Raw genomic sequence first — 25,641 nt, forward strand, 5'->3', positions numbered from 1 at the left:
TAAATCTGCACAAACTGATCTCTGGACAAGCCCAGCAGCACAGCCCCATCTCCCTCCTCACAGCGCCTTCCTTCCTCACCTGTCCTAAATCTGGGCCGACTGAAGAATCCCTGCACCTCACAAACGTGGGATTCATCTGTCACTCTTCTCAGGATCAGATTATTTTTTAATTAAAAATTTCCTCTAAAAATAATAAAAGGGGAGCAGGCGAGGCAGCAGGGAAGGAGCACAAGGTGTGCATTTTTAATTGGGTGCAATTAAAAACCTGCCGCTCTGGCACTGGCAGCGCCCGCGGCCAAGCCCGATTTGCATGAGTAATTATTCACTCCATTACAGAGTCTGCTCAACTTTGCCTTCCTTGTCTTTGAAAGTATTAATAAATATTGATCAGACGCTCTCCTGTTTGCCTTCGCCCAGGCAGCTCTGATGGACTCAGCCTCTGATGTTATCAAATAATGAAATATGAAAGAGGGAAGCGGGATGAGCCTCTTGTTCTGTGATTTTTTATTTAGGCTCTTCATTTTCCTTTCACAAGTGTGTTTGTCCCTGCCATTATAAACCCTCTTTTGATTATCAAGAGGTGGCTGAGGAAAGCGAGTTGTAAAGGATGGAGGGAATAAATAAATGGAGGACAGGTGAGGGGAGTCTGCTCCATGCAATGCTGGACAACTGCTTTGTGTTTTTAAAGTTGAGGTTCAAAACCAAGGAAAAAGAACTAAAAGTTATCAAAAGCTCATTTTATCATCTGACAAATAGGTTAATAAATAATTATATGAATTTAGAAAACATAACCAAAGAGCAAATTTAGCTCCCCAAACTTTCTTTTGGCTTTTATGTGGGCACAGGGAAGCTGATTTACCCTTCCCAGACCATCAGCCTGGGCAGGAAAAGCTTCCAGGGCTCAGCCATGCGGGGAGAAGAGAGGAGATCAGAGCAGGGGTGGGCTTTAAGGTCTCTTTCTACCCAAACCATTCTGTGAGTCTCAATAACGGGGTTTCTGTCACTTTGACTTTAGGACCTGCCCACGTTGGGCACAGAGTGCCCAGGGAAGCTGTGGCTGCCCCTGGATCCCTGGAAGTGTTCAAGGCCAGGCTGGACACTGGGGCTTGGAGCAACCTGGGATGGCAGAACGTGTCTCTGGCCATGGCAGGGAGCGGAACAAGAAGAGCTTTAAGATTCTGAGATTTTAGGATGATGTTCAGCAGGAAGATGTCTGCGCTTTGTTCAGCTTTCTCTGCTCGTGGCACTGCTGAATAAAAGCAACAGCTCGTGGAATTCTGCAAACAGTAAAGGTCTGGCCCACCACGCCCCAGAGCTGACCAGGGTGTTTCTGTCTTTGCAGGCAGTATTACGAGATGCTGTACAACACAGCAGACGAGCTGCTGAACCTGGTGGTGGACCAGGGCGTGAAGTACACGGAGCTGGAGTACATCTACGCCCTGAACCTGCTGCACCGCAGCCAGACGGGCGTGGGGGACCAAACCACGCAGAACATGAGGCTGCAGCGCCTCAAGGAGATCATCTGCGAGCAGGCTGCCATCAAACAGGCCACCAAGGACAAGAAAATCACCACCGTGTGACGCCCTCTGCCACACACCTCACCTGCGGCCGGCGGGGGCCACCTCCAAGTTCTTTTTGTTGTTTTGGTTAGGGTTTGTTTTATTTTTCTGTTTTAATCAAAGGAAAAGTGGAAATCTCCTGGGCATTGTGGTGAGGAGGGAAATGCCATTTAAAGTTTGGGGTTGTTTTGATGTGTATCCACGTAAGGCTTCTTCAGTGTTCTCCCAGAAGTGATTGCACAGCAGGAGCCCCAGTGGGGTTTGGGGCGGGATGTTTGGCTTCGCTCTGCTGCTGCTGCTTTGCCTCGAGATGTAAAGGGAGCTGTGAGGTGGGAAGAAGGGAAAATTGGGTCTTGAAAGTTCAGACCACACTAAATAATCGGCACCCTGCCAGTCAATCCCAGAGCTGTTGATCACACGTGGGATCTCGATGGTTTGGACATCTCTTTTGGAGCCTGCTGAGCTCTGCTAGCGCTGTCTCCAAGCTGTACCCACGTGAAGTTTTCTGCTGTTTCCTCTGCTAAAAGATGCGATTGTTTGTTCCTTCAGGTGGTGATCAGCCAGTTCTGCACGTGGGAGGTAAACACGGGACCATTTGTTTCCATTTCTCCTCTTTCATTATCCCGGAGCCATCTGGCACCGGCTCCTGCAGCGCCGGGTGGATGCAGGAGAAAACTGCCAGTATAAAATAACAAAAACCCCTTTCTTCTCTTGTTCTGAATATTATCTTTGAGTCCCCCCAGTGTCCGAAATGTTTTGTGGCTGTCACTGGAAGGACAGGCAGGGTTTTGTAGCTCAGCACCAATGATCAGCAGGGGCAGGAGGGCACTAAATCCAGGGCGTGAGGCACCAGTTCTGCCCTCTAAATCCTCCTGGCAAAAGGTTCCCAATTCCTCCAAAATCAGAATCCACTGCACTTGTATTTGCCAAGAAAACTGGGGACCCAGCTGGGTTTCCCGTGCTGAGAAAAGTGCTCTCTGAGCTGTAGGTGCTTTGTGTGTCCACCTTGAAATGGCAGAATTAAAGGATTAAAGGCTCGGGTGGTTTGTCTGGTTGTTTTTAAGAACTGTCATTCCTGAGGTGTTTAAAAGATTCCTTTCCAGGCCCAAATTCAGTGTTCTCCAAGGCTCCCATGAGTGTGGAAGGGATTTTCTGTGTCATTCAGTCCAACTCTCAGCTACCTCAGACCAACTCTGGAGGCTCTCACCGTCCATGTAAGAAGCAGAACCCATCAGTTCTTGTTGTTAGGAACCTTCTGAGGTCATTTTTCCTTCATTTCATTCATAATCCAAGTTTTCCTCATGTTGTGTTGGCCATTAACTGCAGGAGTTCCTCCCTTTCCCTGATGGGTTTGCAGGAGGGTGGAGAATTCCATGAGGGATGGGTGATGGGATGTTCCTGGGATCACACATCTGTGTTCACCTGCTCAGACACTGCCATGTGCTGTGCTGTAGGTCCTGGAATGCTGGATATTCCCAACCCAGACTTTGGAAAAGGGAAAAGGAGCTGCTTGGTACAAGGAAATCCCATCCCAGACCCTTTGAGGTGTGGGAGTGATGTGTGAGGAGCTCTGAATTCAGAGTGGGCTGCTGTGGCCCAGTGTGAAACTGGTTAATTATTAATTCCTTAATAATCTGAGGCTCTGCGTTGCTGGTCTCAGGCTTTGCAGTCCACATTTCCCACCCACCCAGCAGCTGTGCTGGTGAGGGCCAGGACAGATTGGATAAAATCAGGGAAATCTCATCTTTGGGAGTATTTTTGAGTCTAAAACAAATGATTTAAACTGTTTTTCCTTGAGCTGCTCCTCACGTTGTCCATCCCAGCCCCGCAAGATGTGAACAGAGCAGCAGTGAAATCCAAGGTCTCACCTACAGCAGGTGGAGGGGAAAGAGAAGATTTTGCCATTGAGGTAATTAGAGTTTACAATTAACTGGTGTCTTGTCAAGAGCTGACTCTCACTCCTCTCCAGACCTTCACGAGGGAAGCGAATATTCCAGGGATCACACCAAGGAGAAAGGCAGGAGCAGCGTGTGGGATGTGAGAACCCAGACTCCAAGCGCCTCATTCCAGCCCCCCATGGACATTCCCTGCTGCAGCTTCCTCTCCACATCACAAGAGCATTGGACTCGATGCTCTTAGAGGTCTTTTCCAACCATAATTCCAGGATTCTTCCTTGCAGCACCATCTTACAATCCTCATCAAGGGATCCTCACTGGATATTCTTTCCTGGGACGGTGGTTTTGGAATGAACCACGTTTTACTCCCACCAAAGGGTGTCCAGGTCCTCACTGGAAGGAGGTTTGTCAAGCCGTTTGCAGACTCAGGGATGATGATGCAGTATTTAGTAATTAACCATCATCCAGCTTTACATGTGTTAACGTTAACAGACATCAATTACGCCTGTCATCCGAAATATTCTTAACTGTTGGGTGTTTGAGTGTAACACACCACGGACGTTGTGATTTCGAAGCACAGAAATTGGGTTGTTTATCACACAGAGTTGCTGGAGAAAAGGAGGCTCGGGGGGGCCTCCTCACTCTCTACAACTCCCTTACAAGAGGTTGTAGCCAGGTGGGATTTGGTTTCTTCTCCCCCAAACAACAGGAAACTTCCTCAAGTTTTACCAGGAAAGGTTTAGGTTGGATATGAGGGAAAATATCCCCTTGTAAAGGCTCTGGCCCGAGTGTTGGTGTTTATTTCAAAGCCTCTCTCACTAACAGGAGATACTGTGGGTGTGGGGGAGAGATTTTGGGAACAGTTTCTGTTTACAAAGCTGGGCTGTGGGTAGAGACAAGCTGTTGTGGTTGGGAGTAAATAACTCCTGAGACAATGCCGTCACCGTGTCCACACACCCTCCTCAGCATCCCTGAGCCACGCCTGGGGGCTTCCTCTGGAGAAGAGACTCCAGAGACTCCTGCGCTGCTTGGAAAGTCCCCTGAGGGCACATTTGGTCACCGGGTGTTTGAAGTCCTGTGCTCTCCAGCACCTTTTGGGTTTGGCCCGAGTCCCACAGTCCCTCACTGGTGCTCAGGTGTCCTCATGGTCCTGTCTGGCTTTATCAGGCTCTGCCTGTCCTGGATTTATCAGTTCTTGGGGACGGAACAGAAGCTCAAGGCTCCTGAAAGCACCACAGCCCTTGGGAAACTTTTCTGCCTTCCCAGCATTGACTTTTCCTTTGCTGTTGTCTGGTTCTTCTTTCTCCATCCCAGCCTATGGAAATCAGTCACATGAGACACTTAGAACTCATTTGCAGGGGAAGATGGTTTCCCAAAGAGAAAAAAAACTCAAGAGGGCGTTGCAAATCATGCAGAAATCCTGGGACCCTCCTTTACCTTCGATCTGAGCTGTGCAGAGCACGACCTACCCCAAATCAGCAGGAGGGACCCAGTCCTCACTGTGGGTCTCTTACAAGAGCACAGAACATCTCCATTTCTGCATCCAGTGCTGGGATCCAACAGCAGCAGGACCTGGAGCTGCTGGAGGGAGTCCAGAGGAGCCCCAGAGCTGCTCCAGGGCTGGAATCCCTCTGTTCTGCAGCCAGGCTGAGAGAGGTGGAGGTGCTCACCTGGAGAAGGGAAGGCTCCAGGGAGAGCTTCCAGAACATTCCAGGACCTAAAGGGGCTCCAGGAGAGCTGCAGAGGGACTGGGGACAAGGCCTGCAGGGACAGGACACAGGGAATGGCTTCAGATTGGAAAAGGGGAGATTTGGGTGGGATCTTGGGAAGGAATTCCTGGCTGGGCTGGAATTGGCAGAGCAGCTGACCCTGGATCCCTGGAATGTCCAAGGCCAGGCTGGACACTGGGGTCTGGAGCAGCCTGGGACAGTGGGAGGTGTCCCTGCCATGGCAGGAATGGCTTTAAGGTCCCTTCAACCCCAGCCATTCCAGGATTCTCTTCCTTTGCACCAATCGTCCCCACAAATCGTTTTGCTGTCCTGACATGACCCTGCAGGACACAGCAGTTCACAGACAAAGCCTGGAGATTTTGTTTTGTAAAGCTCTATGAAATGCCAGCAGCTCTGCCAAGAATCATTCCAGGGAAGTGCTCCTTTGGTGCTTAAAGAGACAAGGAAATACTTCTCCAGACCACAAACCCGAAATGTTTCCATGGGGGCTGTAAATGATCATGAGGGTTTCACAATTTCCTTTTTACAGCCTCATAATCTTTACTGGGTTTTAATTATCCCACGATCTCGAAGCCTGTGCCAGACACAATCGGAAAGGGGGAAGGAAAAGCAAATTGCTCTGGTTCCTTTCGCAGTCTTGAGTGTCAGCCTCCAACACATCCTCTCCTGAGGTTTTCTTCCCTCTCTTTATCCTCTTGATTAAGGATGAAACAAACCTGCCTGGCAGGTATAAATCCATACATTGGATGTACACACATGGGCATGGATAGGACAGGGATGGATGGATGGATGGATGGATGGATGGATGGATGGATGGATGGATGGATGGATGGATGGATGGACCCCCCAGGGATATCAAGGTGTGGATTTCCCCCAAACTCATCACCTGCCATTCACAGACAGCTCTGGCTGGAGAGGTTTGCCGAGGAGCCCTTGCACTGAGGCTCTCTCTTTGTCTTTTACTGCGGCAGTTTTATTTTATTAGCATGAATCATAATTGCAAATCTCGTTCTGGCTGTGGTGGATGGCAGTGGAGGGGAGGGCACTCAGACAGGGAATGGGGAAGAGGTGCCAAGAGGAAATTAACACTGCAGTAATGTCGCTTCTACTGCTCACAGTCAGGCTGGGAGCTCTCTCTGAAGTGGAAAGAAGTTGTTCTACAGAGCTGAGACACCACAAATGGCCACGTGCACACTGAGGCTTTGGGATTCGTCCCCACTGTGGAACACCCTGTGATACACAAGCCCCACTCACCACCACAGACCCCGGCCACAAAGCTGCCTGTGCTGTTATTCCAGGAATTTATTACTCAAGGATTCATCCCACCACATTTTAAATACCCAGTTGATGCCTTGGGAAGGCTGACCTGGAACAGAGACTGGACAGAGCTGGAGAATAACATAGATATTTATTAAAAGGTCTTTAGGATACACCTTGGGCAGGACAAGAGCCTGACCAGGGCTACACTCAAGGTGGACCCAAAATGGTCACAAAATGGACGAGCAGTCACAAGATCTCACACTTTTATAAGTTTTGGTCCATTTGCATCTTGGGGTTTAATTGTCCAATTACAGCTTCAGGTTCTTGTTCCTCCCTTCAGCCCACCCTTGTTTGTGCTTTTGGGCCTGAAAGTTGTCCTTGGTCTTCACCAGGAAAAGGATTTGTTTTGTCTCCCTGCTCTGTGCAGAGCTGAGTGACACTGAATGTGAGGCTCAGAACTGCACCCCTGGGCAGCACAGAGTCTGAAAACATGAAAGCTCAAACTGAAGGTATCACAGTGACCCAGATCAGTTATATCCCAGGAGCAGCCTGAGCCTGGATGTCCAAGGCTGTGAGTGCAGAGCAGGGAATGTTGTCCTCTGAGGCCTCTGTGCTCCAAACAGATGATAAATTCCAAAGGAAGCTGAGATCCAAGGAAGTCAAATGTTGCTCTCTGAGACACAGCTCTCCTTGGTGGACTGGCGCTATTCTTTCATTCCTGGCTGGGAAATTAGGATTCCATCCTAACCCGAGCTGGAGCTGCCCGTGCCCTGCAGTTCAAGCTCCCACTTTTGCATTGAGCAGGGAGCGTGCTCAGAAACGAGGTGTTTTACTTTATTTTCTATTCCTTCCTTTGCTGATTGGATCTAACCACCGAGCTGGGAACAAAAAAAGCCTGAGGTGGCTGTGGCCAGCATATAATCATTACATTTGCTTTTGGATGACCTGTGCAAAATTCATCAGGAGCGATTTATTGGGAAGTTCATTGCATCGGTGTTCATTATTTACTCTGTTAAGCCGAGGCACAGTGGCAATCAGGGGAGAAAATTGGACTGTTCAGGCCCTGGACTTGGGTGTTTGTAATTCCTCTACTGAGCTGCAGCATGAAATGTGCTTGGCATGGACAGATGCCCTCTCAGGCTGCCTCAGCTCATCCCGTGGCACCTGGCCACTGTCAGGAGAGGAGAAGCAGGGCTGGGAGAAGGAAACACAAAGCAGTTGTAATCCTGCCCCTGGTGCTGAGCAATTCCAAAGGCCTGTGGTGACTTTAATTAATACTATTTCCATGCCTCTGTGCCCCAGCTGGGGCAGAGCTGCAGCTCCAGGCCGAGTCCCCTCTCCACGGCTGGGCTCTGATGGGCACGGGGAGGCTGAGCCTGAGCTGAGCCAGGACTAAGGGGAGAGAGAGCTGGGCCCAGGATGGCCCCGGGACAGGCACTGTCCCCTGTGCTGGCACTGCTGAGGGGCCCCCTGGGATCCTGGGGACAGCTCTGGCCACTCATGAAAAGAAGGTGTTGGAGCGTGTCCAGGGAACGGAGCTGGGAAGGGTCTGGAGCCCCAGGAGGGGCTGAGGGAGCTGGGAAGGGGCTGAGCCTGGAGAAAAGGGGGACCAGGGGGGACCTTGTGGCTCTGCACAAGTCCCTGCCAGGAGGGGACAGCCGGGGGGTCGGGCTGTGCTGCCAGGGAACAGGGACAGGAGGAGAGGGAACGGCCTCAGGCTGCGCCAGGGGAGCCTCAGGGTGGATACTGGGAAAAAATTCTTCCCCAAAAGAGTTGTCCAGCCCAGAGGAATCCCCATCCCCAGAGGGATTTAAAATCCATGTGGATGTGGCACTTGGGGACTTGGCTCAGTGGTGGCCCTGGCAGTGCTGGGGAACAGTTGTACTCAATGACCTTTGCAGTCTTTTTCAACCACTCTGTGGTGTCCCAAGCCACTCTTGACCCCTCATCCAAGACCTTCCAGATTCCTGCAGTGTTCTGGCAGCTGTCCCCACACAGGGCCTTCTCCACATTCCAGGCATCCACCTCTGATGTGACACAGACATTCCTGCCACCAACTCTCCAGTGCAGAATTTTGGGAAGGTTCAGCAAGAAACACAAGGAGATCACGGGAAAATGAGTAAACCCAAGCCACTGGCTGCAGGCAACTGATTTAAGGAGCTTGGATGAGCTCCCAACAGGAATCTCAGGAGCACAGCCCTGGGAAGAAGCTGAAGGGAAGGTGTCCAATAAATTCCCACCTCTGCCCCATCACCGAGAAAGCTGGACTTGCAAAGCTGAGTTTAATGGGATTTAAGTTGCCTGCTTTCCACCTCGCTTCTCTTCCTACTCAGGAGCATTTTGAAGTTTCCTCCTCCAACCCAGCTGGGTCCTTTTATTGCCTGGAGCTTCCTGATGAACCGCTGAGTGAATTTGTGTGGGGCTTTTACAAGTGCAGGGGGCTGCCCATAAATCTTCTTTGCATGTGGCACGGATTTGGGAGCCAATTGTTTTTATAATTGAATAGTAAATCAATGTATTTAAGGTCAGTGTTTGCCATTAACGCTCCTGAGCAGGAAGTGCTCCCTCTGTCAATAGTGGGGAGGTTTTTATGAGGACAATAACTGCAGATTTACAGCTTCAGCTCTGGGGTTTGGGGTTATTTTTAATGGCCATTCAGTGTCTGCTGTTCCAGAGCCAGGAGAATTTGGGGAACGTTTCACGCTGCAGCCAAGCAGCGTTCGGAATTCAAAACAAGACGGAATATTTGGGGGAAACATCTCACCATCTGCGCCCCATCAGCCCCATCTCCTGTGGGGCTGATCCATTCCCTGTGGTCACAGGGAGTCCTGGTGGAGGAAGGAAGCAGGGGATGATGATCCTGCAGTTTGCAGAAGGCAAAACCTGCAGAGGTGGGCTGTGAAACACCCTGGAGATCAGGAAGGCTCGGAACAGCAGCGTGACGGGGAGCAAACAATCGCTGCCCTTGAGCAGCTCCTGCTTGGCTTTGCAGCTCTGCTGTCCCAGAATTGTTCTGCTGGGTTCCCCAAGCTTCCCAAACCCCACTCCCAGACACATCTCCTCCTTCCCTTCCGGGGTTTTCTGTCCTTCCTGAGCTCTCCAGCCTTCCCCTTTGTTGCCCATCTCTGCGGCAGCTGGAGCAGAGCCTTCGGAGCCGGGGGCTGCAGGGCGCTCGGTGGGAAAGGAGTAATTCCCATTAAAGGGTTTTAACATTTATGGCCGGCGAGATAATAAAAGGATGTAATTTGGGGGTGGCTTTATTGCGCTTATCATAATGTTTCCCTGAAGCACAGAGATAAAAATCAGCCAGTAATGTCCATAAGGAGTTTTTATAACTTCCTCTTCATTTTTTTTCCTTAGCAATAAGAACCTCAGTTCAAAGATGGGTGTCACTTTATGGAAATTCACTGCAATAACCCCATCCCCGATATTAAATTGTTTTACCACATGGGTGAGTTCTTTCCCAGTGTTTATCTTGCAGGGACTTGTATTTGGAGACATCTTCTCCTTCTTTTCCCCTTTATTTTCTGCCTTTTCATTCTCATTTTACCCCATTCTGCAACGTTAAAAAAAAAAAAAAAAAAAAAAAAAAAAAAAAAAAAAAAAAAAAAAAAAAAAAAAAAAAAAAAAAGTGGATGTTAGACCCAGAAACCTGAATATCTTTAGCACTTTTACTTCAAATTTGTATTAGGAGCAGATTGGTGTCTGTAAGAAACATGTGATACAAAAACAGGACAACACGCAAAGATATCTCAAAAGCTATAATTTCGCTTTCCCCTGCTGCGACAGTCTCATCTCTCATTATTTCCCAAAAATTTGGCAAAATTACATAGATTTTTTTCCCCATCACTTCTGAAATGGTACCTTTTTCTTAAGGAAAAACAGTACTTCAGCACCAACTATGGAGCGTTAATGGTGTGTCGTGGCAGAAAGTATAGTAACAGAGATATATTTATATTTATATTTATATTTATATTTATATTTATATTTATATTTATATTTATATTTATATTTATATTTATATTTATATTTATATTATTCCCAGGTCTGCTCCAGTGCAACTGGAGGCTCAAAACTCGCTTAAAGTCATCCCTTTAGGGGAGGAGAAGAGACACTGTTTTTTACTGATCCCTAACAAGAAGAGGTGTTTTCCCCTTCAGTCTTTTCGCCCTGAAATCCGTCTTTTATGCTATTTTTGGCCCTTCTCAGTGGAGGAAACAGTCGCCATTTGCATCCTCAGGGGTGTCAATATTAACAGGCAAATGGGGCTTAATGAGGGTCTGGGTTACTTTATGGTTGACCAAAGACGTAGAATAAACTCTTTGGTCTCCTTCCACACACTGAGGCGGCAGTAAAGGCTCTGTCTATGCCAAAGCGTCTTTGCGCGCCTCTTTATCTCCTTAAATTGACATATTTATAACGTTTATAACTTTGTTCTGCACCTTGAGGCAGCAGCGAAGCCAGTAGCTGCCTCAGGGAGGAGAACTACAACTCCCAGGATGCTCCGCGGCCTGGCGGCACAGCGAGGCCCGTCCGCGCTGAGAACTACAATTCCCATGGTGCACCGCTGCACGCTCTGCGCTCCTATTGGCTGGCTGTGTGCATGGCGGGATCCCCGCCTTCGGGCAGCGGCGCTCCCCGTCTCCACGGCGACGCGAAAACAAATGGCGGCGGCCGTGCCTGAGCGGGGACGGGAGCGATAGCGGAGTTCCCTCCGTCTCCTCCCTCCGTATCACAGCTCATGGCGGGCGGCGAGCAGGACGGGAGAGAAGGCCGCCTCGGGAGGCGGCTTCGTCCTTCTCACGAGTCGCCGCAGCCCCTCGCTGAGGGGCTCCCCGAGGAGCAGCCGCAGCTCGGCCCGCCTCACCGCGAGGATGAGCAGGAGGAGGACGGCGAGCAGAAAGAGTCGGAGCGCTCAGAGGTTCAGCCCAGGGCTCCCCTGGCTGGGGAGGGGAACTGCCTGTCCCCTGGGGAGGGGAACAGCTTGTCAGGGAACTGCCCTTTCCCCCCCTCGTCACTCGGTGTGGATGTGGGGGAAAGAAGGGGGGAGTGAATGGGGCATCAGGTAATTCGGGCTGTGTCCCCTCGCCTCTTCTGTTTGCTGTATTTAAGGTCCCCTCCATCCCCGTGGTGTCCAGGGTACTTCTCGTTGTCCCTCTCTCTCACAGAATCAATTAGATTGGAAAAAAAAAATCTTCGAAGACTGAATTCCAACCATTAACCAACCCAGCACTGCCAGCTCTTCTGGCCATGTAGGATTAAGGATAAACTGGCACATGTATGGCCAAATTAACCCCGTTTCCTGTTTAAATTCCCAGCCCTGAGCTTCAATAAACCCCACGGACACGTGTGAATTTTAATTTTTTAAAGCCCTCTGCTGGGTTTTAAATCCCGACACCACAAAACATCGCCTCGTATTTCGACTCGTGTAACACGTAGGTGCTACAATGAAATTCCTCTATTATTTATCTCGGCCCCTAGATTAACAACTGTCGCGTGGCTCCTCCGAACTCGTAGGAATTTCACAAACCATTGGCTGGTTTTCTCATTAAACCCACGCCGTGGTTCATTAGCGCCATCTGTCAAGCAGCCCCTTTGGCAAAGGTTTTTTTTCCCTCTGAAGAGCAGCGCTGAGCTGCTCCTGCTGAACAAATAGGGAAAAGGCTTCCAATAATGTGCGTTTTTAGGGTGCAGCACCCTGTTAAATGCTGATCTGCCGGGATGTGAACGTCCGTGATCAGTGGGCTCAACAGCTCGGGGAATGGGTCCTGTGCTTCAGCCAGGAGGGAAAAAAATTAAACATCCCAGCAAAAAACCCGATGGAGCTTCTCAAATGGATGGAGCTGGCACACGGCACGTTTGTGTTTCGCGGTTTTGAGGGCAGGGTTCATTTTTTTTTCCTAATAATCTTTATTTTTTTCTTAGTGGGGTGGTGAAGGGTTGGAAGCAGCACTTGATTGAGGACTTTTATCAACCCTGTTCCAAACTGAACCCCAGAAACCTCTGGATTCTCCCAGAGGAGAATTCCATGAATTTCCCTTCTTAAACCTGTCCTTGATCGGTTTTCCCCTTTTTCCTGGGGTTTTTTTTTAGGAGCAGTTGAAGGGGGTGTTGGATGAAGACACTGCTGCTGAGGGTCTCCACACCTTGGGCTACTCAGCCCCAGGGACGGAGTACGTTTATCTTCACCTGTCACTTCCTGTAAGTACAAGCAAAATAACATCACTTTAAGGTGCTTCTCCGCACAAATATTTCCTTTTTTTATATAGCAAATAGTTGGCCTTGTTAAAAAAAACATGCCAAGAGGGAGATTTTTGTCTCTGCTTGTTTCATGTACAGGGTTTTTGATAAGACTCAGAGTGGCTTCTGCTGACTGCCAGAGTGGAGGTTTTTAGTCTCTTTTTTTCATGTAGTAGCATCAGCAGTGAGATTTTTTTGTTTTTGTTCTTTATCCAGTTCTCAGGTGAGAAAAATGTATCTTCCTGCTCCAGACAGCTGGAGTTAAAAAAAGTAGAGGAATGTGTAAAACACCTGGAAATGCTGCATTCAGGAAGTTAAAGTGGTTGTGTCTTTTCAAAGCTCTCTGCTGTCCCTCCCTTTTCCACACAGCTTTGTTCCCCTGGCGTTTTTCCTGACTTTGTTTCAAAGTTGGGGCTTTTTTGGCATTTTTTCCGGTTTCTGGCTGCTCCAGCATCACTTTCTGTAGATGTCACCTTGTTCTGCTGCAGCTGGAGGGACCTTGGGGCACCTCTCCAATGTGCCAGCTGAGTTTACACAGCCAGTTATTAAAATCATGATTAAAATCCTTCCCTTTCTTTTTCCAGGGTCGTGAGTTGAGTGACATCAGCATTCTCTCTGGATACATTCACCTGCAGAAAATGGACCTTTCCTCCAATAAAATTAATGGTATGGAGTAAATAAACCACACATTCTTGAGTTGTGAAACCGTTTCAGATGAGAAATGCACTGGACCAGGGAGTTTTTAGTGTCACAAAAGCCTGGCTGACATTTTAGTGCTGTCAAACATTCCACAGAGCCACAGGCTTGATCTCCTCCAAAATACCCAAAATGTCCACGGCCCATTAAGGCAGCATATGTTTGTCAGTGGGAACACGGAGCTTCACCTCTCAGTTTATTACCCAGAGATAAAATCCCAGCAGATACGTCAAGGTGAGGGTGGAGATCTGGCATGTGCAGGTGGCAGAATATTCAAGTTATACTTGGTTTGGTTTTCCCAGCCTCGAGTTTTCCCTTGTCAAGGTTTTCCACGGGTGACCAAAGGTAAAAAAATTACTTTCTTTTTTTCTTTTTTTTTTTTTTTTTTTTTTATTACATTTAGAAAGGTGCCAAATGGAGACTGGGATAAACTCCATCAGCTGCTCCTTGCCTCTCCCTTCTTTTTTTTTTATTAATTTAACATCAAGTGGAATAAGCTGTGGTGGGGCAACCACTTCATTTCTCTCAATTTCCTTTCACTTGAGGAGCTGGAGTCCAAGAATAGCAGCACTTTTGTAAAGAGCAGCTCCTCTCCCTGCTCATTTCAATAAGAGTTGATTTTTTTTTCCTGTGGAGGCCAGATATGAACAGAGCAGGGACTTTTCCATAGCAACCACTCATTTGCTCCTCAGTCGTGGCCTAAATGCTTCCCTCCACTAATTGATAACTCAGGACAGAGTGAATCTGTCATTCTAGAGGTGGAGAGAATATAAAAATAAATTCTTGCTTAAAGGCAAGTCAGCTGGCATAATGAAAATTAAATGTTGAACTTGGATATTTATTATTTGTGGTTTATAAACTTTTTTTTTTTTTCCCCTCTAGGAAAAGGTTTTAATATATCTGATTTCTGCATTTTAGGCATCACTTTCTGAATGTGAAGCTCCAAATTGACTCTTAATTGCTCCAGGATGTAATTACCGCACTTTGCCGTGATGATCTTTGCATTCAGGCACAGGATTTGACATTTTGTTTCATTTCTAGATCTTTCCTGTATCAGTCACATGCCTTATTTAACAGAGCTGAATGCTTCCAAAAACGAACTGACCACGTATTTCGATTTTAAAGCACCTAAAAGCCTCAAGGTAAGTCTGAAAAAAAAACCCAAAACATTTTCAAGGTTTAAATTCAAAACCATTTTCTGAATCTAAGTTAGTATTTAGCAAAAAGTATAGGCAAAAGTCCATTTTTATTCCTTCTTTATTCTTCTTTCTTATCTCAGTTCACATTTTTCTTTTCCAGATGTTTGGGTCTGTCTTTGATTTATGTCTTTTATTTATATAGAATTGTGTGTTTATGCGTATTTTATTTATATTGTTGTTTATTCATTTGTATTTTATTTATGTATTTTATTTCCTACCCCCTGAATCCCTGCATGCGGTGGGAAGGTGGGACACACAACAAACTCCCAGCCAGAGGAAGTGCTGAAGAAATAACCCTAAATTCCTCTCTTTTTTTCCTTTAGGAAGCAGATTTTTCACACAATCAAATCCCAAAAATGAAGGATTTGTCAGCATACCACTCACTCACCAAACTCCTGCTGGATTGTATCCTTTGGGGAATCTTGAAGGGGAGAAAAGTTGATTTTTTTTCTTGCTATTTCTTCAAATAAATACCTGTTTTCTTTGTATTTTCCCCTTTATGTCAGTTTTGTCCTTAGAACGGGGATGAAATTTTTAATTTTGATTTTAATTTTGGTGCTGAGACTGAGCTTAATTTACTTAAGCATTGATGGTGTTAGAAGTGGGCTCATTTGAGGGATTCTCCTGCTAGAGGAACACAAAAACTCCTTTCTGTATCGTGGAGAAGTGAAAAGGGGAGATGTCCCTTACAGAGGTAATCAATTTAGAAAAAAAAAAAGGGATTTTTAAATCCCAGATGTTAACAAGGAGGCAGCTTGGAACACTTAAACAAAAAGGGAATTTGTTGTTTCATCTCAGACCCAACTTATTACCCAGGGCAAGGCTGTTGAGTGGAAATAAAAAGACTTTGTAACACAGAAAACTTCCTGGAATTTTTGAGGGCAGCACACGGAGCAAAGCTTGTTCTGCTCCCCACTCCCAAACTCACCCCAGTTTGTGGAATTAGAAAACACTTTCCTGGCAGACACCTGATGAACAGGATCCTGTAAATTGACTTTTCGGGCCTGTTTTTTCCAAAGCTTCCTTAAAAATTCCTTCCTGTGCTTTCTTCAAATTGCTTCTTGAGGGCTTCTGAACTTTTCCCATTTTTCCCTATCAGGAATTGCATCCTGATTCTCTGCTCCCTGAAAAGGTGGAGACGGGAAGGAGGGGGAGATTTTTCTGTCTCTTGCCGATTACCAACTGAAATTAATCCAATTTCTTGTTTCAGATAAAGCATTTGCAGGGCACCCACTTTATTTTTTAATTTATTATTATTATTCCAATTATTATATAGGTAAGTTTATATGCTTACCAGTATCATAAAATAATATTTTATATATTATATATATCAAATATAATGTTTATTTTATATATTTATATATTTCTATTTTAATATATTATTTATATTTAAAAAGCAGGTGCAGGTGACACAAATCCTGTAACAAAATGGCACCAAGCCACTCTCCTTTTGCAATCCTAATTTTCCACCATGGAGCAAAAACCCCTCCTGCAAAATGAAAAAGGGGAAGGGAGAAAAAAAAAATTATGATTTGTTTTGTGGATCTGATGTGTAGGTTTTGATTTGGTTTTTTGCTGCCTTGGATTTCTTTATTTGTCAAAGGAAGGCGTTGGTGAAATCAGTATAAAAAAGTTTTCATGTACATAAAAGAATCCCCTAAAACAGAGGGAAATGAGGGCAGGATTGGAAATGCAGAATTCAGCAAAGTGGCCCCAGTGTGGTTCAAACACTCCTCACCCGGCAGACAGAACCATCATATTTTTAATCACAGATGAAAAAAAATCCTCTCTGAAATAGCCTGTGGAAGCAGAAACATTTGGCATTCATTTCTCATTGACAGTAACTAAACTTTCCTTACCATTTTTAAGTGAATTATGATGCAAATGGTCAGGTCATTATCACTTTTTTTAGTGCACACCTGACAGTTTTCTAAAGGAATTGTTAGGGAAGAATTGCCCAGACCAGAAAGAGGCACAACTTGGCCAAAAATACATTACAAAGTTTTATAGTGGGTCATTAAAAGGCTAAAATTGAGTTGTTTATTATTCAGTGCTGACCAATTTGCTGCCTCATATTGATGCTTGTAGCTTAAACCTGAATTTTTTCTTGTTCAAACTTCTGCCTGACTCCAGTCACCAAAGAGTCACATCCCTGGGGCAGAGTTTTACCTGATTTGGGACAGATCCAGGGTCAGGTTTCTCTCGCTTCATCCATTTAAAGGAGACACTGGAGCTGGATTTGTTGTCAAAGGTTCTTTGTTTAAGGAATTCGAGGGGTTCTGTTAATGCTGAAGTTTGCTGAGAGGAATTCTTACTGCTTGTACTGCTGTTTTTAACTTTAATGTAAATTTAAAATACACTTTCTCCTCTCAGGACAGATGGCCAGGGCAGAACAGGTATAATTTAGACTGAAACAAGGCCATAAAATTATAATAATAATTTTAATATAATATTAAATGTATTTAATATATTAAAATTCATATATAACTATATATGTTTAATATAGCATATATAAAAAGTATAATGTTAATATAAAAATAAAAACCCCATAAAATTGGAATAATTTCTGTAGGATGCTCAGACCAGTGGGATTTAAACCCCTTCAGGATGAATCCTTTCCTGTCCAGCTCCTCCACACCATAAAATCAGACTGAGTTTGTTAATTTATCACCTAATTACTGCTCAGGTTTTGTGTTCAAGTTATTTTTTCTCCTGAAAGCTCTGCCCAGTTAACGCGATCGAGGAGATCCGAGGGCTGGAGGAGTGTCACAGCCTGACCCAGCTGAGTTTGTCCCACAACAGACTCACTGCCATCAGGGGCCTGCAGAATCTGCCCATCAGAATCCTCAACCTGGTAAGAAACAAAGCATCCCGATAGTTTTCCTGCCCCTTTCCACGAGAGCAAAACCTTAATAAATCTGAAGAGAATTACATAATGAATTTCCAGAGATATCTGCAACGCTGTACTTTTTAAAAATTGTTTATCAATAATACAAATATTGCACAGAAACACAACCCAGACCTATTTTTAATGCAGTCCAGTTGCTCTAAAAACAACAGGCTGCTTTTAAACAGCTTTTACTTTGTGATAAGAAGTGAAAAATGTTTAATTGGACTTTAAAAATAAGTCCCAAAAAAACCCTATACAGAGCTCCTATTTGCTACATTAGTTTTAAGCACTCACATAAATATTTGAAGTGAAGTGAAAGAATCCCTTATCAGGAATAGAAATATTCTTTTCCGAAGCTTTTAAAAAATTTAAAGGTTTTTCTTCTGTTCTGTAGAAATGGATGTAGAAAATACTAAATCAGATTGGCCCATGGCTGCTGCAATATTCAGGGAAGGTGTTCACATTCAGCATGTTTTGAATAATATATTCAAATACTATTAATAAAATTACATTTCAGATCTATGATACCTCCAGGAGCTCTTAGTGATTCCCTCAGTGGCAATAAATTGGAATTTGGTCTCATTTTTACTGGGGGAGATTAACTCAGGGTGGCCAAATCCCATCGAAAAGTTCTGAAAGCAGCTGTAGGAGGGTGAGGATCTTTTTTAAAAAATACTTTGAAGCTCTTTTCTCTAAATTTGAGCCACAGCAAAATCGTGGTGCCCTGATTTCCTGGTTTGTTTAAAGGTCTAACAGGAATTCCCTTGGGAATCTGCTCTGTCCAGTGACGGGAGATTGTTAACAGTTAAATCTTATTAAATATGAACAGGTTCCTCATTTGGGGTTCTTAGGTGCTGATATCACTCTCGATAACACTGCTTGTCTTTTTTAATTAGCCATGTGGAAATGATGGACTTTAGCAGAGCATGTTCTTTAGCAGAGCATAATCAGAATAAAATGCAGCTCTTTTTTTATCTTTTTTTTTTTTTTAATCCCCTCTCTTCCCAGTGATTCAGCTTTCTCTCCCATTTTCCCTTGAGCTTTTTAGGTTGAAAAGAGTAGAAAGTTCTGAAGTTTGGGAGGAAGACTTCAAAACCTGTAAATTCTGCCTTGCTGTACCAAAAACTGCTTTATTCCACTCATGTTTGCTGAGAAAAAAAAAATACAATGAGAAGCACGGCTCTAATGAACTGGACTCTTAGGAATTTTCTGCTTTTTAAAGGATCTATCTATCCCCAACTCCCTTTTGTTCACAGAATTTTCTGTGCACCTCTGGCTCAGCATTTTGCAGCTCCAGCTCCAAGCTGCATTTAACCAGAGATGTAACAAAGCTCAGGAACAGAGAGGGAGCCTCCATGCTATTAATAACCTAATTAAACATTTAAAAGTCAGGAAAAATGTCAAGGACAGACAACTGGATTAACATTAGAGTCAGCTGGCTTATTTATTTCCACAGTTCCTAAATATTTATTAAGAGAAGATGAGGGTTCCAAGCTTTTTTAGCACAAGGTGAGGCTGATGGCAAAATAAAAGTTTGCAAGGTTATGGAGGGAGGAATCCTGTGGAGAGGCCATCTGGGAATGGGATGAGTATGGAATTGTTATCCCTGCTTGGAGTTAGTGGCAGAAATGAGTCTCTGATTTGTGAGGCCCTGAGGAATGAAACCATCTGGAGGCCGGTGAGAAGTCAAGGCCTCGTTTGCAAAAAAACCTCTAAAGGTTGGTTCTGAGTTCTCAAAACTTCGGGGCATTTCACTTTGGGAAAGTGTGGAAGAATTTACAGGAAAACAGGTAGGGTTCTTTAAATCATTATTTTTTAAACATTTCTGTGCTGTCACTGACAGTGGATGGAGCCTTCACTTAATGTGCATTAATATGGATTTATGTATTCCGGAGAGATTTTTGTCTCATATCAGAGAATCATGGAATCATGAAATGGCTTGGGACCTTCAAGGTCACCCAGTGCCACCCCATCCATGGACAGGGACACCTCCCACTGTCCTAGGCTGCTCCAATCCTTCCTTGGACATTCCAGGGATCCAGGGGCAGCCACAGCTGCTCTGCCAATTCCAGCCCAGCCAGGAATTCCCAGTTCCCAAGATCCCATCCATCCCTGCCCTGTGGCAGTGGGAAGCCATTCCCTGTGTCCTGTCCCTCCAGGCCTTGTCCCCAGTCCCTCTGCAGCTCTCCTGGAGCCCCTTCAGGCTCTGGAATGTGCTGGAAGCTCTCCCTGGATACTTCTCTTCTCCAGGGGAATATTCCAACCCTCAGCCTGTCTTCTCTCTATCCTACCTTAATTTTTTCATTATTTATTCTGTAATCACAAGTGTAAGCAGAGCCATGATTACAGAGGGAAATTCAATGTATTTATGTATATATATTCCATAATTTTCCATGAATCTCTGTGTTCTAAATTTTGAGCAGGATGGTGACAAGAGTGTTCTTGGGCCAGTATCAGCTTTTAAAAAATGTTAGAGCTCTTTTTATTGCTGTTGTCTCTTCAAGGTGAGTTGAAGATAAGCTAATCAGGAGAGAGTTGATTCTTTTTTGTCCATGAGCAGGAATGTGACATATCAGGACGTGCTTCAGGCTGATGCAGAAAGGCCAATTTTTGACAGGATCCTCCCTGACAAAGAATCCTCAAATCCAACAATTTTTTTTTTTCCCCTCAGAAATATTGTTTTCCGTAGAGATTTATCAGCAGGAATTAACACATCAGGATGTGCATGAGGATGAGGCTAATTCATAAAGGTCTATTTTTAACAGGATCCTCCATGACAAAAAATCCTCAAATCCAACAAATAACTCTTTTTTTGTTTTTCCTCAGGAATGTTGTTTTTCAAAGAGGCTTATTTACAGTTTCTCTGCTTACTTTTTCTTTCTTTTTTTTTTTTTTTTTTTTTTTTTTTATTTTTTTTTTTTTTTTTTTTTGTCTCCTTAGAGCTTTAACCAGATTGAGAAGGTGAACGAGCTGAAGAGCTTGAAAGCTCTGCGGTGGGTGGATCTGTCCAACAATAAAATAAACAGTCTGCAGGGCTTGGAGGGACACGATCTGCTGGAGATGATCAACCTGGAGGATAACCAGGTACCACCCTGAGCTCAGCTCCTCCTAACAACACAGAACATTGTAGTTTTTTAAACGCTCAGTTCCTTGAAGGGCTCCAAAAATCATCCAGCACTGCAAGAAATTCATATTAGAAAAAATGAGATCTTTTCTTTTGGTGTTTCCTGGTGTCCTCTCAGCCTTTATTTCATATCTTAGGTGGGTTTCTCCTCACTCAGATCCCACATTACTGCTCTCACACGATGAGAATTTACAGTGCTGCCCTGGGTGGATCAGACAGGGATGAGTTTGCAGCTTTTCCAGCTCGATTGTTCTGCAGGATCTTTACTTACACCACAGCTCTGCTGCTGCTAGGCCTCAGGGGGGGTTGTTAATATCTCTCAGCCCAATTTTATGACCACAGATTCTTCTGAGCTCTCAGCTGGAAACTCCCTGCAAGGCAGAACTGCAAGAACTCTGGTAAAAAGTGGATTTTGTTATGCAGCACGATTTTCTGCACTGGAAGTACGATGGCACCATCCAAGTCATTTGAATTTTGAATGCCAAGCCAAATATCCACAATAATTTTGATATTGATCTTCCAGCATCCTTAACTGAAGGAAAAAAAAATAAATTCAGGAATCATTTTGACATCAAAGACATGTGAAAAAAAGATAAACTAAGAAAATAAAAATACAAAGCAATAGTGGAACATTTTCTGTCATTTCCCCCCCGCCCTTGCAAGAGGATTTAATTCAAGTCACTGTGGATTCTTTCTCTCCCTGTGTTTAGGTTGACATTTAAGGGTGCCTCAATTGCAGCAGACAGGAAACTCTCTAATGGTGTGGTTGTTATTAACATTAATAACACCACTTCCATTGCCTTATGTATTTTCCACTGTTCTTTACAGCACATAAAAACTCTTTAATTTTACCTCATCAAAACTTGCCTCTTTGAATGATGTTGTTGAAACTGTTCAATGAGTCACCCTTTTTTAAGCTTTGCCTTCTGAAGAACAGTTTAAAGGGGGGGGGGTTTAATTAATTAACACATGGAGTTACAACCACTTGGAATGATCTTAAATCCTTGGGTTTTTTAATTCCTGGTTTTTTTAAAAATGAGCACAATAGGTTTATCTGCAAATGTAAACATTTAGTGATTTTCAACTACTGATGGTTGGAATTCCGGGATTTATTTAAGAAATCTACTCAAATCACTTTTAACTTCATCAAAAGTGTCCTGGGTGGGGTTTTTCTTATCTCAAATGGAGTTTTTAGTAGGCTGTGGTTGAGGTTTATGTTTTTAGACACTTTAAAAGGATTGAGTATAAATTAGGGAGAATCTGGAGTCTTTTAGGTGCAGTTGGGCTTTCAGGATTTAAAAGTGGGTATGAAAAAGATGGAGAGAGGCTTTTTACAAAAAATACAGACAGGAGAAAAGGGAATGGTTTTACACTAAAAGAGGAGAGATTTTTAGATTGGATTTGGGGAAGGAATTCCCAGAGAAGCTGTGGCTGTCCCTGGATCCCTGGAAGTGTCCAAGGCCAGGCTGGAGCACCTGGGACAGTGGGAGATGTCTCTGCCCATGGCACTGGATGGATTTGGAGGTTCCTTCCAACCCAACCCATTCCACAACGATTCTGTGATTCCATCTTCCAGCAGCAAAGGAAAACCAGGGTTGTTTGGGCCACACAAACTTTGATTCGCCCCAATAACTGAGTGCCCAGCTTTCCTTTGTGCACAGATGAGACCCCAAATGGCCTAGACACTCTGGACCCCATGATTTATCCCTCTGGACACATCCAAGGACAACAATCCTGGTCCTTTTTCACCAAGTGCTGCAAGTTCCATAAGATGAACTTGAACTTCAGTGAAAAGAAACTATTAGAAGGATTTTTTTTTTTTAACTACCCAGCCAGAGCACGAATTTGACTGCAGAATTGCCTCACTTAAGCACATCAGCACATAAAAAGCCAAAATGTGTTAGAGCTTGACATTTGAAAGAACTGGAAAAATGCAGGTGCATGGAAATTGCTATATGGATTATCCTGCTGCTCCAGCTAACAGCCAAGTTGTCTCCTTTTGTGCCTGGAAGTGCCTCACTGAGTGCAGTTAACATGTAAACCCCTTTTGTGATTTTATAATGACTTTTTTTATGCCCAGATTTGTAGAGCAGGCATTAAAATACTTCATTTTCTCTTTGTAGCTCTTGTGGATTCTGTTGCTGATGATTTATGCTCTGTTTCTGTCCCTGCTCAGGTGGCTGAGCTGAGTGAGATTAAATGGATTGAAGATCTGCCTCTCCTCAGGGTTTTAAATCTTCTAAAAAACCCTGTACAGGTAAGAAAGAACCAAAAATAAGAAGCCGAACCTGATGGTTTGAATCCTTTTAGCCCCAGTTTCTGTCTCTAGAAGTGGACAGGTCATTTGTCCTGAGTGATCAAAGGCATTTCTATCCCTACTCTTGTGTTTTCTAAATTCTCTGTGAATTTTACAGTCATTCCCAATGCCAGAAAGATGAAACATATTCAGGGTTTAATTTTTCTTGTAATTGCCAGGTTTTGATTGGCTTTTATGAGACTGGTTTGTCGTGGCACACAGTGAAATTAGCAGGAAAAAGTACCTGAAATAGACTGTTCCTGGTTTTCCATAATCTCAAAGGCTTTTCCTGCTGAGATGTCCTTCTCCTAAGCAAAGCCTCATCAAATCCCTTTCCATTTTTAAATTCCCATCTTGGCCTTTTCAATATTGTGGTTACAAACTTTTGAACAACTCAGCTCTTGCTGCAGCAGCTGAGTTTGTGAAGGGTCAGTTTTGGGCAGTGTTTTGACACCCTTCAGGGCAAAAACCCTTTTATTTTGCAATGTATTAAGGCGAATTTAATTCTAACCGATTGGAATGAAATATTGGCTGGATGAAATTCAGTATTTTTTGCCAAAAGGGAAACTTTTTCCCTCAGGAACAAGATGGTTATTGGCTCTCGACGATTTTCATGTTGCTGCAAGTCACAGATCTGGATCTGAAGAAGGTTTCAGCGGAAGAAAAGGTAAGCAAACATCATTTCATTCTGGAACTTTTCTAAATAAAGAATATAAAATCCAGGCTTGCAGTTGGGGCAAACCTCCTCCCCCAAAATCCTGCTTGACAGAAATTCTGTTGGATTAGAAAGCTTCCCCTGCTGTGGTGCCTTAATGGGAGTTTGGTTGGTGCATGTGCTGTGTGGGCCCAAGCCATGCTGGAACTGCTGTAATTCGGGAATTATCCTTTCAGGAAATCCATCCCTCCCACCTTTATCTGTAGAAATTTTGGGGTTCTTGTTTAGTGCCAGGCTGTCTCTGCCCTGAACATACAGGTGATGAGACCACAGTGTCATTTACCCCAACTACCCAAATATTCATCTTATTCTTTGTCTTATGTGCCAACCTGTTTTCCTCTCAATATAATTTTGAATATATTAATGATCTTTTCCCCCCCTTCTCTGTGGGCTGTAAGTCAACCTGAGTGACTGGTTTAGACCAACATTTCCCTTCTGAGTGGTAAAAGTCGTTTCACAAAACCCTCTCCTGTTATTTTAGGATGCCTCTTCTAGCCCCAAGAATTCTCTTGCCAAACTGAATTTGGAGGCACCAGCTCTCAGTCTCACTAACACAAAATGGATGTACAGGAATGTGGGTTAGATAGGAGTGTGGTTTGGAAGTGGAATTCCTACTTGTCCAACCCACCATGCTTGATTATCACTGTGGAATTGTCTTGCAATAAAAGAACTGAGCTTCCTTCAGGATCCCCTTGATGTGCACCAGGATGCACCCACTGTGCCCCAGCCACTAATTCAGAGCAAAGGACCAAATTAGAGCTAAAATTTAGCTAAATTTTAACTATTAGCTAGAATTTAGCGCTTCCCTCCTCCCACTTTCCCCCTGAAAAGTGGGGACATGGAATTCTGAGTAGGGAATGTTTCCCCCCCTATTTCCCCAGGCTGGAAAGGACCTCATGGATTATCTGGGCCAACCTTTCTTGGGAAAAACACAATCAATACAAAATGGCCCAGCCAAATCCTAAAAGTGACCAGCGTTGGTGAATCCACCCCTTTCCTGGGGAAATTCCCACAGAATCCAGAACGGTTTGGCGTTGGGAGGGACCTCAAAGCACATCCAGTCCCATCCCTGCCATGGGCAGGGGTATCCAATCATCCAGCTTCCACCATCCCAGCTTGTTCCAAGTCCCATCCAACCTCCTCTTGATGATTCCGAAGGCTCATTGGTCCCACTGTGGAAATTTTATGTCTCGTGTCCCCTTGGAATTGGCTCAGTCGTTCTTAACCCGTTTCTGAGTTCGTGGCGTTAATAACCCCCAAAATACACAACTCCCTAGTGGTCAGCAGAGCTTTCCACAGGATGGATGGAGGGAATCCTTGGAGTCTGAGTGCTCTCCCTCCCGGAAAAGATAGGAATGCATTGTCAGGAGTTTGCTCACTTTGTTAATGCCCGTCCTGTAACAAACGAGTGGCTTCAGCCCCCAAGGATTTGAGTTTGGCACCTTCCACTTTCCACTGAGAGGATGCAAATTAAGAGGTAATTAAAACCTCAGCAAAACTGCTTTTGCATCCTATGTGGCATCCTGTTTTTCTTCCCAGGAAAAGGTTGAATACATTAAGGATGGCGAGCTGTTGTCTGGCTGCCTTCCATCCATCCCTCAAATCCTCCTTCAACCCCCAGGAAAGATTTCAGCGCAAAGCCTGACCCTCAGGAACACAAAACCACCCTTACTCCCGGCGATCTGCCAAGCGTTTTGCCGCTGGAAGCAATCCCACCACTTCTCCCTTTCCTTTTCCCCACCCTAAATTTTGGGAGCAGGTCGCTGCTGTGAATGAACTGGACCCTCCTCCCGAAGTTGTGGCTGCTGAAGATCACAGGACTCAGGTTTTGCACAACAGCAAGCAGCCCCAGAGAGTCCTGGACAGGTGAGTCCATTTCTCAGCCGCTCCTGACGGCGGCACTGGAGTCAAGCAGAATTTTGGTCACGTTCAGAGGGACGTTTTTCCCCAAGGAGAGCTCCTGCAGGGATTCTGTCAGCAGCCTGCGAACGAGGCAGGTCTGGTTTGGTTCAAATTGATGATGAAACGAAGCTCTTC

The 25,641-nt window shown here is 44.9% G+C and overlaps 2 protein-coding genes across 2 annotated transcripts in view; both read left to right on the plus strand.

Moving 5' to 3' along the window:
* EXOC4 (exocyst complex component 4) overlaps positions 1–2,597 on the plus strand; it is a 303,602-nt gene extending 301,005 nt beyond the window's left edge. The window contains exon 18 of the mRNA XM_066318880.1: positions 1,343–2,597. Coding sequence (XP_066174977.1) covers positions 1,343–1,580 — 238 coding nt within the window. The 3' untranslated portion in view covers positions 1,581–2,597. The remainder of the gene's footprint in view (positions 1–1,342) is intronic.
* Positions 2,598–11,185: 8,588 nt separating this feature from the next.
* LRGUK (leucine rich repeats and guanylate kinase domain containing) overlaps positions 11,186–25,641 on the plus strand; it is a 42,085-nt gene continuing 27,629 nt past the window's right edge. The window contains exons 1-10 of the mRNA XM_066318746.1: positions 11,186–11,365; positions 12,538–12,645; positions 13,269–13,350; positions 14,422–14,522; positions 14,903–14,984; positions 17,309–17,433; positions 20,410–20,553; positions 22,770–22,850; positions 23,470–23,556; positions 25,364–25,470. Coding sequence (XP_066174843.1) covers positions 11,186–11,365; positions 12,538–12,645; positions 13,269–13,350; positions 14,422–14,522; positions 14,903–14,984; positions 17,309–17,433; positions 20,410–20,553; positions 22,770–22,850; positions 23,470–23,556; positions 25,364–25,470 — 1,097 coding nt within the window. The remainder of the gene's footprint in view (positions 11,366–12,537; positions 12,646–13,268; positions 13,351–14,421; positions 14,523–14,902; positions 14,985–17,308; positions 17,434–20,409; positions 20,554–22,769; positions 22,851–23,469; positions 23,557–25,363; positions 25,471–25,641) is intronic.

The sequence above is a fragment of the Sylvia atricapilla genome, chromosome 5, assembly GCF_009819655.1.
Source record: "Sylvia atricapilla isolate bSylAtr1 chromosome 5, bSylAtr1.pri, whole genome shotgun sequence".
In the NCBI taxonomy this organism is placed as follows: Eukaryota; Metazoa; Chordata; class Aves; order Passeriformes; family Sylviidae; genus Sylvia; species Sylvia atricapilla.